Source organism: Polistes canadensis, unplaced genomic scaffold (assembly GCF_001313835.1).
Source record: "Polistes canadensis isolate GaletaPanama2010 unplaced genomic scaffold, ASM131383v1 scaffold_108, whole genome shotgun sequence".
Classification (NCBI taxonomy): domain Eukaryota; kingdom Metazoa; phylum Arthropoda; class Insecta; order Hymenoptera; family Vespidae; genus Polistes; species Polistes canadensis.
This window is the reverse complement of record NW_014569655.1, coordinates 422143-441556: the sequence shown is the minus strand read 5'-3', so window position 1 is coordinate 441556 and position 19414 is coordinate 422143. Positions and strand designations below refer to the sequence as shown.

General features: G+C 31.2%; 3 protein-coding genes across 3 annotated transcripts; 1 reads left to right on the top strand and 2 right to left on the bottom strand.

Moving 5' to 3' along the window:
- Positions 1-1372: 1372 nt before the first annotated feature.
- On the bottom strand, positions 1373-6122 carry LOC106787618. Its single transcript, XM_014750146.1, has 7 exons — positions 5979-6122; positions 5641-5858; positions 5150-5562; positions 4746-5076; positions 2648-2801; positions 1779-2487; positions 1373-1713 (listed from the first exon to the last, which is right to left on the bottom strand). The coding sequence occupies exons 1-7, from the start codon at positions 6120-6122 to the stop codon at positions 1373-1375; spliced, it is 2310 nt and encodes a 769-aa protein (XP_014605632.1).
- Positions 6123-8584: 2462 nt separating this feature from the next.
- On the top strand, positions 8585-14966 carry LOC106787641. Its single transcript, XM_014750188.1, has 7 exons — positions 8585-8834; positions 12684-12899; positions 12989-13410; positions 13789-14100; positions 14180-14381; positions 14467-14679; positions 14779-14966. Exons 2-7 carry the CDS (start codon positions 12693-12695, stop codon positions 14860-14862), a joined length of 1440 nt encoding a protein of 479 aa, XP_014605674.1. The 5' UTR covers positions 8585-8834; positions 12684-12692; the 3' UTR covers positions 14863-14966.
- Positions 14967-15301: 335 nt separating this feature from the next.
- LOC106787642 (ADP-ribosylation factor-like protein 3) lies at positions 15302-17676 on the bottom strand. The gene is made up of 5 exons (XM_014750189.1): positions 17379-17676; positions 16658-16786; positions 16419-16550; positions 15870-16106; positions 15302-15726 (listed from the first exon to the last, which is right to left on the bottom strand). The coding sequence occupies exons 1-5, from the start codon at positions 17379-17381 to the stop codon at positions 15685-15687; spliced, it is 543 nt and encodes a 180-aa protein (XP_014605675.1). The 5' UTR covers positions 17382-17676; the 3' UTR covers positions 15302-15684.
- Positions 17677-19414: the final 1738 nt, after the last annotated feature.

Sequence of the window (19414 nt, the reverse complement as noted above, 5' to 3'; positions counted from 1 at the left end):
TAATCGCGAATATTCCTTGATCCTGTAGCGGCCAGGTACCAGTAATCCATGTTATAAATTTATATGTTCTTAGAGCATACGTGGCGTCAGGATTCCAAACAACCTTCTCCGTATCCATTTTTAGCGATGGACTCGCGAAGATACTATGTTTTTCTTATGACAGTGTGGAATAAAATAAGAGAGAACATTTTCATCAAAAGTATATGGATCAAGTCGCAGGTATTATTGTTGCATGATTGTGAGGAATATGTTAAACGAAATTATTGGGAAAAGGGGTAAAGGCTATGAGAATATGAACACTACCTTTGTAATTCGTAACCATATGCAACGAACTATGACCATTTGCGCGTGCGTTTGACGTCGCATACTATGTCGTATAATTTTAGGTTTGGCTTATATTTTTCATGCCATATGCGTAATCGAATTATAGCGTTGCCACCGCCAAGTTTTCTCCTTTCTATAGAAATTCTCTGAAATTATTTTCGAAAAACGTTTTTTTTTCTCTCTCTCTTTTTTCCCGTAAATATATTTTGTTTACTAATATTCGGATATGACAAAACGTACTTTTTTCCATCCCCCCCCCCTGCTAATGTATAATATTTTACTTATAGCCACTGATAAAAATGTCGAACATTTACGCGCAGTCTTGCATCAAGTAGACTCGGTACAACAACTTGGAAAGAAGACTTCGTTGATATTGTGTATAGTGAATTTTTAGTTTGATATACTTGAAAAGGTGATAAGAGATACAAGAAATACATCTGGATTGTAGAAAATGAAACTTAAAAGCAGATCGCTAAGATTAACCAAAAACAGAGTAAGCATGATTAATAAACTTTCTACAAATAATACTGTAAAAGTATTATTCGTTAGTTTTCATTAGATTTATATAAAAAAAAAAACGATTTGCAACGGATCCTGCTTTTCTCATCATGATGAAAATCAAATTTCTAATCATATATCGTGTCATACATCTTACTATCAATGTATTTACGCAGATTTCTCCAATATGGAGTCCTCTGATGATTGGTTTTGAGGAAGATACGATGGAATTAAAATAAAATGAAAACACGTGATTGAACCAATGAAGAATAGAAGGAGTGTTTTTTGGTAATGGGCCCAACAGAGCGCATGCACTCGAGATCCGAATGGTGGTGGTGCAAACGTTAGCACTTAGTAATTCCCTATAGGACTAAGGCGTGAACTTTTACATAATTAAGGCACGCATTATGAATATATCGATTCCGATCGTACAACCAATATTTTATGCTATTTTCATTCCATTTCTTTTTTTTTCTTTTTTTTTGTACAATTTTAGTAATAACATTGATAATCGTTTTTAAATGCAACAAATGACCAACGTATAATAAAATCATTCGTCGAACATTATTCGTAGAACGGAAAAATATGAAAAAGATGCTTTTAAAATATTTTTAAAATTTTCAAGATTCATGGTATAAAATTTACCAGCGGTAAGACGTAACGGCTCGTGTGCTCTCATTATAATGAATGTTACATTTTTAATTGTACTGGGTGAACACTCGTACCAAGGAAATTGATAAATGACGTTGCAAATGTCCTGGGACAACGTAGACAAATATTCCCCGGTATAGCTGTATAAGAAAAGTTGAGCCAATACGACCAAAAACGCAACGGTCGTTTTCAAAAGTTGAACCATGTCGTATTGTTTGGATAACAAAAGTATATGGATACCTGACGATTGAAAATAATATTAAAATCATTTAAACGTTCTTGTATTTTAAAAGATTTAACATTACCTGCCAAACAAATGTGCAATCCATCTGCCATCAAAACTGCCAATAAAACGTTGTTATAAGTGTACTCTAATCTTTGAGCAAGATCCAAAACGTGTGAGTGTCTGTTAACGAAATCATCGATTTTCTTTATACGATCTTTCGATTCCTCTGATTTGAACTGATCGAAAAATACTTTCAGGGCGTGCAGTTGGCTACAAATGTGCATGGCAATGCCAAAGAAGAAAACGTCGTTTCCCATATCAACGGCGATAGCATTGATCATTTGAACAGCTTGAAAAACAAATACTGTCCAATAAGTGGAGGTTGTCATGTCGCCAAAGATACACATTGTCCTAAGAGGTGTCTGTCTGAAAATTTCTTCAGTCGAGTTTTCATTGACCGGTTGAAAAGATATCGCAGCCAGCAAAGCATCCAAAGTCATCGCAGTTATGATAACTAAACCGAACCCCATCTGTATTCGGCATAAAAGTTTACCGCGGTACGTATACTTCCATAATATTTTTTTTTCCAATGAACTATCGACTAGCGTGTTCCAATCCTTGAGCGCTGACAAAAGAATTCTTTGTAAATCTTCTCGGTGAACTTTGACCAGAATTAATTTTGTCAAGCCAGCAATTGTCACTGCAGTCAATGCAAAGAAATCCAAAGTTTCGTCGGCCGTGCCACAATTCAATCGAATTTCCATCAAAACGGAAACGAGTATGCCGAACTATGTTAAACGATAAATATAACAATCAATAAGATCTATTATATATATTTTTTATTTAGCAATGAAATGTGAACTGACGACTAAAGTCAAATTCCTAGAGCAGCATTCTTTCCCACACTACTTCGTAGAAAGTAAAAGTATCGTATAAGCATTTACGTACCTCTAATGCAAAAGCGATACCAAAACGAATCATCGTAAATAATCCTTCTTTTTTTAACGGCCACGTGCCAGTAGTCCAAGTAATATATTTGTATGTTCCTAAAGCATAATTGGCTTCGGTAGTCCAGACAACATCATTTATGTTATTCATTTTTCTTGATGCATTTGCATCGAGTTAACGATAACGAAACAATATCGTCTAATAAAAAATGATAATAATAATAAAAGAGGAAAAAAGATAATGTTTTTCCTAAAGTGCATCCAAGTTGTAATGGTTTTAACTATCTTATGTATTATTCGTGCAAGATCGCGAAGAAAGAATTTAAATGAAATCGATGGGAAGATGAATAGTAAATGCTATGGGAAAATGCGCACGAGCTTCGTAATTCGATTCAATTCGAACAAATCTATTATCCTACCCTATCCATCGCGTGAGTGGTAACATTATAGACGATATCGCATAATTTTATATAAGATAATATATTTTGCTGAACAATTTTGCATACGACAATGTATGCGTATCGACATTATAGTATTATTCAGTAATGCGTTTTATGACGTTCGTATTCCAATGGATATATTACAAACAAAAGACTCCTTCTTTTATGTTGTTTGAAATAAGAGTAGAGTGTTACATTCGCAAATGTTTTCTCCAGTAAAATTGTTCCAAGTAAATTTCTTTTTTTCCTGTCCAAGAGGATATTTCTATCATCGATAGATGATTCATATTTTATTCACATCTGCTGATAAAAATGTGGAATAGGAAAAATGTCTTTATCCATCTAAGTCAGTAACTGCATTTCCGATGGTTAGGTGTTATGCGATCAATGTTCATTTCGGGTAGTGTTATTGGTGCAAGATATGAAAAATATCTTTGATCGGAATAAATGTTTAATAAAATCATGAAAAATCCAATTGGATGAGTGTTTGTGAGCTCCGATTAAAAAAAAATATACACTTTTTGTTGTTGTTGAAAATCACTTTACTTTAAATTAATCAACTAACAAATAATTATTTGCGTTTATAAAGGTAAAAAATATTAAAATGATTATATTGTTCAGCAGAGGATTACGTGACTTCATTGGTTGAAGAGAAGTCATCAATTATCGTGTGAAGTCGGTGCCTTTCTTAACGACGACTCGACCAGTAAAAAAGGAACCTGTACAAGTTTTGAAATCGTTTAAAATCTTCAACAATTTGGTATGTTTTCAAAAAACAAGAAGTAACGTTATTGCAAAGAGCCATTTTTTAACTGGTCATAATTGATAAATCTATATCGACGAAAGATCATTGACGAACAGGTAAGTTGATGAATTAATAAGGAAGAAAGTAAATACACCGACAGTCAATAATAGAACACCTATCATAATCCACTATTAATTAACAATGTAAATTTCCGAACATAATTTCCTACAAACAATTTATTAAGATATTATAAAAATGATCATTTCCGTGATCATATCTCTATTTTACATATTTTTAAATAATTATTAATCCTTTCGATACAGCCATAATACGACTCGTGTATGAATTTTTAGAAACGAAAGGTTTAAAATTATTCAACAATATAATTATTTGATAAAAATCTATTGGTACTTCATTGACTGTCTCTGTCGATGCATGCAATTACAAATAATACAAATCAGAAATATTTAAAAACAAAACAAAAAAGATTATTTTCAAGAATTCGAATGAAATTTGTTGAACGAACGCATAAGCCAAGAGTTCCAAGTATAATAGATTCGTTTAACAAACATACAAACGTTTTTCAAGACTCATCGTCATAAACTAATCGTTCCACGTTAACAATTAAACTGAATTGTATACGTTTGCATACACATTTTTAGGCAATGTTCTCGCACACCTGTTGCTCCTAAAAAATAACATTCTAAACAAAAATCTACGACAGTTTTATCGACTGTAATGAATTTCTATTTAATGAAAAAAAAGAAAATAGAACTGGAAATAGGGGTAAGTTATGTATTCGATTAATTCTAATTCATGAAATTTGCAAAATTCCATTCGCTTGTTTCGTAAGTCTCGAATAATTTTCAGAGACAATTTTAATGTATAAAACAACGATACTTCTTCATTCGTACAAAGCTACTCTAAGTACGGAAAAATACGATGCCGAAGCTTTGATAATTTCTTTGAATGTTAAAAGATTCATAGAAACAAATTTTCCTGCCGTTACTTGCCGTGGTATTCTACCATAAAACATGACGAAGGCTAGATTTTTGATGGAACTAGTGTCGAAAGTATACCACGAAGAATCGTAAACGCCGAGAACTATTTCGGCTGTCTTAGATTCTAACATGTCACCTGCGTAAGAATAAATAAATAATTGAACGAGTAGGGTTACGATAAGGACTGCATGTTTGGCAGCTGCAATCGTATCATTTTCATCGAGAGACACCAACATTTGAAAGCCTGAAAAATAAACAAACTCACTTTGATCAGATTGTATAATAAATAATAATGAGAATACATCAGAAAAATTTACCCTCGACGCAAAGAAGCAAAGCACTCATCAACAATTGTATCAATATTATCATGTTAAATGCTTCTTCCAAATTATCAGCAAGACGAATCAAATGACAATGTCTCCTTACGAGTGTGTCAAATTTTTGATTAGAACGATTATTCTTACATTTCAAATTGGCAAAATTCATTTTGAGTACTTCGAATTGACCGCAAAGGTACATCGCAATACCGAAAAAAAATCCATCGTTTCCACAATGAGAGGTTGCATTAACAAATATCTGCATAGCTTGAAGAATAAGAATCCCAGTACGCCAAAGTCCCGATTGATCTTCGAAAACGCAATAAGTTGATAAAAAATAAATCGTTGATTTGGTGTTGCTGCTCTCGTTAATATTAGAATTGAATGGTAGAATGTAATGCAACGGTAGTGTTCTGAAAACAAAACTAAAGCCAGACGCATAACCTAAATATAGTATAGTAGCTGAAACGATTTTTCCCCTGGAAGTATACTTCATCACAATTTCTCTTTGATCAGAATCTTCCAAAAATGAAAGATCCTTGACGATAGATGACACCAATGATAGAGTATATTGACAATTAATTCTCGTAAGCAATAATTTAGAGATACTGACGACCGATGAAAGATCCATTAAAAATGCATCCATGGTGTCATCGAGATCAACGCAATGTAGATAAACCTCCAATGATAAACTAATTATCGTACTCATCTGAACAAAATATGTCAATTACTAGTTTTATTATTTTCACATAAATTCAATTTGTAAATTTAATAAAATCTCGCGGTAAGATAACAATTAAATTGATATCACGATAACTTGTTGACTAACTTGTATCAAAATAGCCAAAAACCAACGTAACTTGGATGACAATTTTTCAACATCGAAAGGCCAAACTCCGATTAATCCGAGAAATGTTTCGTACAACTTCAAAGCGTAAATAGTTTCTTCATTCCAAGCTTGTTTCCTCGTCATCTTGGACATCGATTGATATAAAGGAAACTATGTTTTTCTTCCTTCTTTCTTTCTTCAACTGGAGTATACGATATTACAGGAAAGAAAAAAAGAAATACGTAAGAAAGAGACGAGTTTTATGTTCTACCTGCTTTGATCATTTATTCACGTTTAAATCGTTTTCCTTCGCTTTCTCGTAAGGAATATCGCCAAAATGAATGTACACATATGTGTGGTAAGCTAAATAACACACCTTTAAAGAGCATACTATAACTATGTCATCATATTTCGTTCGAGTCCTTTACTTTGGTTACAATTGATAAGTAGAAAATATCTATTTTTTCATTTTCGAAGCCTTTCATTCATTATTTATAAATACGTACAACGAAAAGAAAAGGAAAATGGATGGTGGTACGTGAGCCGGTTGTTAAACTAATCAATTTTTCATACCTCATCGTTTCTCTGATGTTTTGCGAAACTAGTACGATCGTACAACGACGTATAAACGTATGTTTCAATGACGATAGTCATTTAAAAATGAAAATAACTTAGGTAAAAAACATTCAAATATTCGAATGTTATTTCATTCATTGTGTTTTCAAACTAAAAGAATTAAAGTATTTTAATACGAGTTAACAAACTCCGATATTTTACGTGAAGTGCATTAAAAATGCAACAAAAAAGACCGTATCTTTGTAAAGACAACGAATGAAACGTTAAAAAATACGTATGATGTAAAATGTTAACGATTTATATTATACATATATGCAAACTACGACGTTTTATTCTTATCAATGAAAAAATTAAAACATTATGAGTAAAGGTAGCCTAATGTTAAATGTTTGTGGAAGTCCATTTTATCCGAGAAATTCACAAAACGATCGTCTAATTATTAGATAAGTAAATAAGCCTTAATTATACCTTTTTATTGACGTATTTCAAATAAAATTACCTATTCCAGTCTAATAATAAACGATGGAAAGACATTTGGCAATAAACCTACGTGCCTTTTAAATACTAAATTCAACGAATAATACAAATATTTAGATAAACATTTTCTTTCGTAAATTCGTTACCACTTAATGAACAATTAAACGTAAATATAAATATTTAGTTTATTGGTAAATTTTGTGAAAAAAAAATAAAAAAAAAATAAAAACGTATGGTGAAGTAATGTCGTCCATTATTTATCACGCTAATTAATATAATATTTTTTCTTAACAACATTTTGAAAAAAGAAAAATGAAAGAGTAATATAGTATACATGAAATATTTACGGCTAATATAAATGTTTTAACCCATTTATTTCTAAAAAAAAAAAGAAAAAAGAAAAGAGAAAACAAAATGATGACTCAGGTGGTTAAAATATTTGTCATATTGTAGATTATATTGTATCAGCACATTTCTTTATGCCACGTAGCATAATGAACTAGTTAATAAGGTAACGAAAAGAAAAATAGGTTAATTAAACAGAAATAAACATAAAGTATAATATAATGATCTAAACGAACACTATTATTGATTTTTGTTATCACACGTATACCATCGATTACGCTCGATAATAGTTAAAATTGTTGACGAAGCAAAAAAAATTAATTTTTTTTTCTTTTTTTCAAACTAATGCATATCTCTTATTTCACTTACGTTTAGAATACAAATAAAATTATTGTAAAAAAAAAAAAAGAAAACAAATCGGAAATTCGTATTTATCAAGAATCACGCGCATTTAAACGACGATTCGTGGGATAAAAATGAAAATAAATAAATCCATGAAGGAATGCAAACGATCATCTGGCACTTAAATCTTGGCACCGAGCCACACTTTGGAACCGGTTGAATGTTCCTTCCTGGCATTGTATCGAACAAGGTGCGACCTTGGTACTTGGAATCGAATGGCTAATAATGTTACCGTCCACGGATTTTAGTTCCCCCTTAATTTTTTGGGGAGGTCAATGACTCGCTCTCGCCACTCGGAGCCATTTTTACGGAGACGTTACCGTTAAGAAACCGACCAATTAAATGTTTCCTGATATTTTGCCGTACTATTGGTTATATACAAACGTTTTGTTCTTTTTTCTTTTTTTTGTTTTTTTTTTTTTCAAAATAATTATACACTTTCTTCTCTTCGTTTTTTTTTTTTATTTATAACATTGTTTCCCCCTCATTCATCTATGTGCGCGAGTGTAGAATTAAATAATTAAAAAAATGAAGATTATATTGAAACCAAATGGAAGTAGTATTTTGTTAAGTTCGATTAAAACAAAAATTGCTTCGGTAAAAAATTGAAATAAAATAAAATAAATTAAAATAAAAAAGAAAACAAAAAAAAACGAAAAAATAGAGAGAAAGGGGCACGCGGAAGGAAAAGAAAAAAGAAAAAAGAAAAAGGTGACGGTGCTGTATCGTATTCGTTTAATAGTGCATCCTCCTGCTCGTCCCGTCTTACCTGGCTTGTACGTTCGTAGGCCAGGTAAGCTCGTTCGCTCAGGTAAGTAAGTACCGTTCGTCCGGCTACGTTGAACACCAGTCACGCCACAACCTTTGCTGTGTCAAGTGTATGGTAGTAGAGACAAGAGAACTGCTGAATCTTTCTAGTCGACAACCAGCGCGTCTTCTTCTTCCTCTTCTTCTTCATTTCACTGGAATTCATTCTACGAGAAGACGATTTTCTACTTCTACAATATCGTGCTTTTGGAATTAAAAAGCGACAGATTATATCACATCCGTTTTTTGGTAAATTATTTTTTTAATATATTTATTAAATACACAATAATATATATATAATATTTGTAGAAATTATATTAGAACAAATAATATGTTGGGATTTTTCTCAATAGAGAAAATAATTGAATAATTATTTATGATCTAATTTCAATTTTCTTAATTAATGCTCCTCTTATCGTAAGAATTAATACGAGTGTTAATGTTTCTTCGAAGAATCGATCAATACTTGAACCACATTCGTCTTTCGAATTCGTTTGACCTTTATTTATTTCGTAGTTTTGTAAATTTTCTATTTGTTTGTTCTACTTGATAACGATTGCTGCACTTATTACAATACAGTCGTCATTCGTGATAGTAAAGTTTCCGAACCAGTTAACCATTTTAATTACATCGTTACCTCGAAATCCAGACAACCGTACACACACACACAAACACGCACACATATCCTTATTTTCCGTATTTTTTTGTTTTTTTAACATCTAAGACGATCCATGATTTTCCATTCGAGACCATGTGCCACGCTCGATTATTTCATTATATAGATGTTTAATGAAAAGTCAAATTCATTAAACAGTACTCGTGCTTCATAATTGAAACTATTAATTAAGAAATAACAGGATCTAAAGTCATTTATAATTGTAATACTCTCAAAGGTGATTAATTATTTTAATAAGATAGTTTTCATAAATAATCAATTGTACAATGTGTGACGTCCCGCCACGCTTATAATTTCTAAAACATTATTTCTTCTTTATCAATACTTAATTTCACTCAGTATTTTTCCACTACATGATATATACCGGAAAATTTCCTCCCTATTCCTTGCACATGTTCGACCTATTTGTCCTCTACGGCAATGCACACGCATTCCAAAAGTGCAACCTAGCCGAAATTTAATAATCACATCCGTTAGCCGTTAGAATAAGACGGGCGGATGAACTTAAATCAAGTTGTATAGGATCATCAGTAGAAAATAAATATTCCTAGAAAAAAAATCAAATAAGAAAATTTTTAAATGAATGTTAAAAACTTATTAATTACTGCCTCCGCCAGTGGTACTTCTTGGAATGCTCGTGGGATTGTTTAGGTCAGCGGAATGCGCCCGTGGGACAATTATTAACCTATATAGGTTATATACCTATATAGTTGTCCCACCAAGACAATTATTGGGCCCTCGCGAGTCTTAATTTTACTTTTTTGTCCAGTCTAAGTCTTAGTCCTACTTTTGTAGTCTTGTTGATTAAAATCTTGAGTCTTCATTTTCGTCCAACTTTAGTCTGGTTTTTTGAAACCTTAGTTTCGATTTTCCTTATTATATTAATATTTTAGTGATTGTTATATTACCGATCAGTCTTTTGTTTGTTATATTCTGAGTGTTATTCTACAGTTGTTTAATCTTAAGAAAACGTGTAATTGTGTTGGTGCAACTACATACATGCCTAATCATCTTGGCTTTATTCCGACTGAACCGAAGGAACGAAAAAATTTTATAAATGCATTAATTGCGACCCGATCTAGAAGAGTAAGCTACTCTCATTGAATTAAAGGATTTATTATTGTACATCGACGAAACTGTAAGTAAATGTTTCCAAATATTAAATTGGCTTGTGAACCAGAACAACGGTGAACGGAATTTAACCTCCACTCCTAAGAATCCTCCGAATTCCTCCTCGCTCCTCCTGTTAATTATCTACATTCGAATATCATTTGCTATTTTTATTGTTGTTTAACTTTTGGAAAAAACGAACCTGCCTGATCCTAGCTATACTCGATACAGGCAGAGTGGCAAAAACAGGCTTTAGTTAGTTAAATTTAACATATTGCGTTTCCGGACGTAACAAATGTATACACTAATTAATTTAAATAACTAATTTAATTAAATACTAAACTCTTAACATATAAATATAATGGAAATGAATTAACTCGTAAATCAATAATTCATGAGGGTCAAGTTTTATATACTATATCTATCCATTAAAAAATATAAAATTGCAAATGTTCTTATAATATTTATGTGCACTAGGAAGTAAGTTAATAGCACATAATACCTAATAATGTGGTTCGATTATAATAGCGCTCTCATAACCGTTTCGACAACATACTAGTGAGTCAAGGCTTAACTTTATCAACAAGTTGATAAGAAGATAAATATTTTATGCTTTTCGAGAATGCGTTCCTATTTTCGCGTAATGCAAAAACCTTTTGTAAAAACGAAAAAAGAAGCTTTTCGTTCTAACAACTTATTACAATATTATAAAGTAATCAAAACAACTGTTAAATTATTTTCGTGCAATATCGAAAGAGACTTGCATGTACTTTAACGGCACGCGTTATTAAACATGCACGGCACTGAACTCTTCTTTGCCGTTCCGGTTCGTCGTGAAGCATACGAATGTGGAAGAATTGTAGCGTTTATTTTCAGAATGAAGGAAAGAAAGTAAGAAAGAAAAAAAACAAGCACAAATAAAATTCTTAATATCTCGTTAAAAAGCTAATGAAATAAGTAACATCGAATTAAACGAGATGAAGGCTCATTGTTGTTAAGAAAAATTATGATCTACAATTATAAATACAAATATGAATTTAAATCTTGACAAAAATATGACTCGTTGTGTTCTTTGGTTATAAGTTTACAACAAAATTCATCGATATAAATGGCATGATAATACAATAATACGGTTCTTTTGAAAACAGTTGACAAGTGACTAATGCTTACAGGGAATTATGTTTCTCAGCTTATCCCCAGTGTGGTTACTTTTTCTTTTTTTATATATCATTAATCGATAACTCGACAATACGATCCGTTACATCGTTAACTCAACTCTGTCTCGAACATCTGCTTTACATGGGATGAAAAATGAGTCATACAAAAAATAAATGAAATACACGGTACGGTATTTAGAAATGAACGATAGAAATGTTTTAAAAGAAGTAGAAGAAGAAGAAGATGTTGAATCTTACAGTAAACACGTTTGCAGCTCGGACAAACTTTGTATCTAATTTATATCGATATTTATGATAGCTAATAGAAATGAAAGATTATTGTTTGTTTGTTTGTTCGTTCGATTTAAATGAGAATTGCTAAAAGATTTCAAATAAAATGGCAAATGTAGACACAGTCAATCGAAGAGTTTGGCGCGTTGGAGGAGCAATGACTAACAACACAGCTCGTACCGTTAGAACGAATCGTTACCCAAGCTTAGAGAATGCCAATTTCATGCGGTTTACGGTACTCAAATTGCGCGTTAGAGGGATACATTGGAGTTTTATAGCGATCAAGTTCGTCCTTACTTTTCGAAACGCAATAAATTTGTCGAGTCATAGGTGAAGAAGACAAGACAACACAATACACACACACACACACACACTAAACGCATTTGAACAAATTTAATATCCTATGGTGAAAGGATCGGATTTGCTGAAAGATAAACAGCAAAACGTATGACTCACGATCAAAGATATAAATCGTAATTAAAACTTTCTCGGGTGGATTTCATGACGTTTTTTAAATAAAAAAAATTCTAATTGTTAGATCGTTAAGCGAATAAAAAAAACCTTATTGTATTGGATATTACGTTGAAAATAGTTGAAATGGGTCGCAGTTTTGTGGCATCCTAAAATAACTCGACCAGAATCATGAGATCCGGTTGAAGGAATCGTCGAGGAAGAGGGGGTCAACGACACCTACGTATCTTATTCTTGTTTCTCACTTCAAAATCATCCTCGACGAGATACGGGAATAATGACGTTAGAATATAAATTGAAACAAAAAAAAAAAAACAAAAAAAAAACAAAAAAAAAATTGTGCACAACAAATACCGTTTGAATAATCATATTATAAAAAAATATTGTTTACAGATAAGAAACATGCCGAGAATGATGTGGCTATTACTGTCTAGAACGTGGTTCCTATTTTTTCTGCTAACGGTTGGTCATTGCGAGACCGATGACAACGATCATGACATGTCTAACGCCTTTATCGAAGCTGCCAAGACATTTCTAACGGATAAAGATGCAGTCGGTGGACTAAAGAATGCAGCAAGTGCTTTCGTACAATCGGACGTAGGCAAGCAGGTAGAAAAATTATCATTTTTCTGATTTTTATCTTTGCCCATAAAAATGTATTTTACTATTTGAAATTTATCTTTTGATAAAAAAAAAAGATCAGCGGCAGTCTAACGGGAAATGTCAAATCCGAGGATAATGGATTAGGACAGATACTTTTGAAAGTTGGTAACATGCTAGCCAACGATGGAAACGATCCAAACGATATATCCTGGGGTTCTTTGATAAATACTTTCTCATCGATGACTGGATTAGCTGATAAAAAAAGGACCACCAGAAATGTACCAGATACCAAAGAAGAACAGGGCCTTAGTTTCGAGAACATGATCAATTTCGGTAGCATGCTGTTAGGACAACATGGCAACGGGGAAGCACTCTTAGGTTTCTTACCTATGATCATGAATACTTTTAACAATGTCGGTTTACCAGGAGATTCTACGAAAAAGCACGATCATTCCGGACATTCGTGGTTCCTGCCACCCATCTTGGAACATTTTCATGTTATGTGGGATCACTTCAGGTATTTTGTATTAAACATAATTAATAATGATAAAATTTTACAGGGAACTTGGACATGAAAAGAAGTAGAACTTAGTTTGATTGAGTTGGACGTTTCGTCCCTTTATTGGGACTTCTTCAGCAACTTAATCTTTAAAGTTCAGCGTCTTTTTTCTTTAATTTGACATACATTTTTCTTTTTATTAATATTCAAAACACAACACATTTAAACTTCGTTAATTAGATCGTTATTATTTAAAGTCCTCAACAAGACATTTCATGTCCAAGTTCCCTGTAAAATTTTATCATTAAAAATTGTAATTTTGGACGAGAGAAATACTAAATAAATAATTATTAATTATATATATATATATATAAATTAATAAATAATTATTCTTAGCAATTCCGAATTGGCTCATGCCATTTGGAAAAAGAGCGGCTTGTCGGAATTCGTCGCACAAATGTCGGACGAAAATGGTAACATAGAATACGAGAAGATACTTGGAAGTTTCGAGAATCCTTCATTGCGTCGACGTTGGATCAAATTGTTAACTAATTTTGTTGCCGAATGGATAGCACACGTGTCCGATCCGGTTACAAGACAACGTTACTTGACGACTGTTCAATTCGTTGGTAACAGTTTCCTCAAATCTCAAGGATATCCAAGATCTGTCATGTTCGATGCTAACAAACCAACCGAGAGCATTTCCAGGTTCGTATTTTAATCTTTATCCTCAATATTTTTCACCAATTGCACCAATTCCATTTTATAATCGTATATATTAAATTAGATTGTTAAACGTTGCTGCAAGGAAACATTTGAACATGAAGATCGATAGTAGTCAATATGTTAGACCAGCGATAGCTTATATTCAAGAACTCGTCAATTTGGCTTCTGAAAAAGGTTTCATTATGTCAAAAATAAGTGCTAGAGAACTCAGTAACAAGTTGAGTGATACGATAAATAACGATATCGTTGAACCCATTTTAAGAGTAAGTATAACAATGATATATATCTTCTCGATCGATCGTTAAATAATCGATTTATTGATTTATTCGTCTGTTGTTATATTAACAGTCTCATCGTGTGTACAAATGGGCAATCAAAGAGCCACAATGCGCGAGTCAAATACTTTGTACATTAAACGAAAAGAACGAAAACAATGTACCGATGTTACGTACTACGATAACGAAGATCACAAGTTTTCCAACTGCTTGGATAATCAGTAATAAAATAAATGTTAACTTTTGGACACTTTACGGATCTTTGATGGAACACGATGGATGTATCGTAAGTAATATATTTTAACGTCGTTAACATTTTCTAATAATTATGACAAATTATTCCTTATACATTTTCATTTGTTTTTTTTTCATTATCTTTCTTTAGAACAAATATCCAGCCGATTGCACGTCCTTCCACGAAGAAGAAATCAGAGTAACTACCGAAAATATAGAACACAACGAACTTTGAGAATATCGTGATAATAACGTGTCTATAAGAACTTTTTTTTATTATTATTCGGGGAAACTTGGTTGTCCTGATATATCAAAGAGACGTTTTAAATAAAGATCGAGACACTTCGCTGCCAGTGCCAGTGAACGTTTTTACCAATTACAATGATGTTTTTAATAATATCGTTTGTATGTATGTACATACGAGGAAGTTAAGCCGCGATAAACCGTGAGTGATTTATATATATATATATGTCTCATACAAAGAATTAATATTAATAATATAGATAATACGAGTGGCTACTTGGTGCGCAACGTAGCTACCGTTATCATTTGTGGTGTACTTTTTTTTGTTTGTTATCGTTTCAAGTAAAATAGCGTATAGTTACAAAAGCGAAAAACATTTTACGTTTGGTAGCATTCGTTCAAAAGGATTTATGCATTTAGTGCTGGGTAATAATTACCATCTTCGTTTATTATATTTATCCTTTCACAATAGTACGAAAGCTATTAGCTTAATTTAACTGGAATACATATATATATATAGTTTATATTCTTATTAACTTTATTTTATCAAACTTATTGCTAATTCGTATTTTCTGTAAGTAATTGATCTTAAGTCATCGTACTTTATTTGAAATATAAAGCAATGCAACAAAAATACGATCGCTAAAATCAGAGGAAAAAATATCGGAGCGATCTAAGTGAACTTAATAATAATAATAATAATAATATAAAAAGCATTTTGTCAATGTCTTCTTGTAAATATTAGATAAAAGCAATAAATAAATAATAAGTGGAATATAAGTAGAAGAAGCTGTATAGATCGTAGAGATGATCATTATTTCTTTTTCATATTCTTACACGCCCACTCCAGGCCTTCCTAAATAGAAACAAAAAAAGAAGAAGAAAAATTAAATATATTTATAATATTTAGATTCTCTCAATTTTATATTATATAAACACATAATATATATATATCGATTTACTATAATAAATAAATAAATAAAATAAATAAGGTTTTACTTTAACACCCTTTCCCTCGGTTGCAACGCAAGATTGTATCTGCCAATCGCGATCTTTGATGTTGTAAAGTCCTAGACCCTCGGCTATTTCCGCTGCTGTCACTGAATGACTTAAATCCTGTTTATTCGCGTATACCAGCAATGGAACACCACTGAGTTTCTCCTCCAATAATAGCTCTGAAAGTTCCTGACCTGTTTCTTCTAATCTTGTGATATCGGCACTGTCTACTACATAAATCTGACAAGAAAAGGAAATCAATAAAAATACGAACGTGAATATTTTATTAACGTTCCTTTTCCTATTAAGGTTAATCAAAAGTTCCTGTGTTTATTGTGTTGCTTCAGACTAATGCAATTTTTGAAATCAATAAAATTACTTCCATACCCGGGTGAAATATTAATTTAACAAAAAAAGCAATGTATAATAAATGATGCACATCCGTGGACGAGTGTGATGACGCAAAAGATAATATTTTTTCTATTATTTTAATCCTTTTTCTTGTTTTTTTTTTTTTCGTAATACTATTTTGAAAATATTTCATTTACTTACGAGAACGTCGGTATTTTCGAAATAATTTCGCCAATAGGGCCGAATCTTTCTTGCACCACCTATATCCCAAACATTTAATTTAAATCCTTCGCTTTGTACGCTTTTTATATTGAAGCCTTGCGTGGGTGTTACCTTATAAATTTCAAATCATAATAATTATTATTATCCTTGCCGTAAGAATTAATATTATTATAATATTAATTATATAATTAATAAGAATTCGTCTTATAAAAATTCACCTGTGTAATATCCTCGTTAGCCAATGATTTTAAAATCGTTGTTTTTCCAGCATTATCCAAGCCTAAAAGTAAAAGGCGTAATTCTTTTTCCGGATTAGAACGTAATTTTCGCAAAATAGATAAAAGACCCTGGAAGTAAAGATAAACATCTAATTAATCAAAATAAATGATGCAACCTACATATCAGAGAAGGAGAGAGAGAGAGAGATGAGATTGCAATTGAATTATTCGGACGATCGATAGACACTTTCACCACCAACAACGAAAAGATACTACTACCCAAAGTATATTTAATCGTTACGATTTCAAGAGTATATATAAAATAACTAATTAATTTATTTAACACACGTATTTTTTAAATGAAAATTTTAAATATATATATATATAAATCCAATTTTGTATCTCAAACTCATGCTTATCGAATATCGTTGAATCTCCAAAAAATACTACAAATTTGTATAACATAAATTTTGTTAATTATTATATGTTATAAATTATAAATAACTCCTCTCATAAATATATGTATATTATTTCAATATTCTTTAATATCGTATATTTTTCTACATGAAATTGTTATCCTCGCTTTCCAGCACAGAGGTTAAAAAAAAGTGACACGATGTGTTTTACTTTGTGTAAATATTATACATGTATATGTTGTGCAGGAATCGGGTGCATAATATTGTGCATTTGTTTAAATTTATAACAGTTTCTTTGTTGTTACCATTTTGTTTAAAAGCGCGATCACTGATACTGGAACAAAATTGTTATATTAGGATAGCTTACTATGCTCGTACTATGCCACTCTATTATGTCTGAACTATGCGATACTTGTTGTGGTTCTTTATCGTATCCAAGGAAACGAATGCATGCCATCTGTATTTTTCAGCCAATGATATTTACAAAAATTCAAATGTTCAACGCTTATATTCTGTTTTTCTTAAATTTCTTTGATAACTGATATCTAATTCATTAATAAAAAAAGAAATAAATAATCCACGATTAAGCATACACAGTATTATGTTTCTTTTTTATATTAATATAATATAATAAAATAAATTTTTTTTAATGTTTTAGTGACCGAGTCTGCAGGAATATTATATATATGAGTAAACAATATAATTTATTTACACTAATAACAATTATAATAATTATTTAAATAATTTAAAATATATGTTCAGAGAACCAACTTTTAAGAATAATAAAAGACAATCAAAGTGTTAATCAAAAATATCTAATATTAATAAATGTACCTATCAATATACATTTACTATATTAATATATACTATGTGAAAGATATTTAAACACCATCCTCGATTCGAAGGTTCGTACGTTTTTTTCAATTTCCAATAGAATTCCAGATTTTCTTATAGTTACGATCTTAAGTTTTCTCGTGACGCAAAAATTAAAGAAATATAAGCGGAATGCATGGTTATAAAGGAGGTAGCACGAAAAAAAGGGCGTGTAGTCACTACCTAGAGCGTTCATTGGTTGAAAATTACGCAAGTAATATCCAATCAAAGTACAGAAAATAAGTAAAGATTGTCGGTAAAATAATTCATGATCTAATGGGGTAAGTTACCATAAGTACTTACCGATCATCGGATACCTAATTGTCAGCAAATTCTTATGGTAAGTCTTAAGGTAAGTTACCATCAGATCTCTAATGGTCAATAAGTTCTTATGGTAAATCTTAAAGTAAGTTACCATCAAATTTTTCATGGGAGTGCAACTCAAATACAAATATGGAAAACATTTGATTAATAACTGCATACATATATATATACATATGTATTTATTATAAATGACAGCATATTAGAGACATTTTATTTTAGAGGTGTACTTAAGTGGTCTTAACAATAATGCTCGTAGTGAGTCATAGCAATTCTGTTTCTTTTTTTGTTCCTTTTTTTATTTTTTCTTCGATTTTAAGCCCAATCGCTTAAAAATTACAGCTACAATATTTTTCCTGTTTGTTTTTTCTTTTTTTTTCCCTATTATCTATAAGATATTTACAGCCGAGGAAAGTTGTTCCACGGTTTTCTCAAGTTAAAGAGTATTATTTTATTTTACAGAATTTTCACGAATGTTTACAATTTTACAATTTCGGATTATTAAACAGTTGACTTTTTTATTACTGTTCTTTTAATCACGGCTATGTAACGTTTTAATATAGTCTTTTTTTTCTTATTGTTAAACATATTTTAAATTGAAAGTAACGACACGTTTATTACTCGTCCCGGCGCGATGATATATAGATATTTTTATTATCTTATTAATTGAACAATAAAAAAAGAGTCGTGATCATCGTAATTGCGTTCGCGTCAAATTATTTTTGTAACTTACATACTGATTATATCAAGATCACATTTTTATGGACACTGTTTTCTAATTCATTTTTTAACGATTAACGTGAAATAATTAAAATACACGAGAATACTGATTCAAGATCATGACAACGCGACAATAATCTTTTTTACGCGATAATTCTATTTTAAATGAAACAATTTGTTAATGAAATTTCTTTAGTTTTAAATTAAAACGAATAGAGCAAAATTTGAGATCGTATCAATAATCTATAATACAATTGCACAATTGGGTGCACATAATTGTTCGTAATTTATAAAATCAAGGAAGACTTCGATTGGATTGTATGTCACGTATATGTCATGTGTTAAATCATTCGTTTTAAAGTAAATTTAATGAAAAATAGTGCTTTGAAGTGGTATTTAGTTTTTTTTTTTTTTTTTTTTTTTTTTT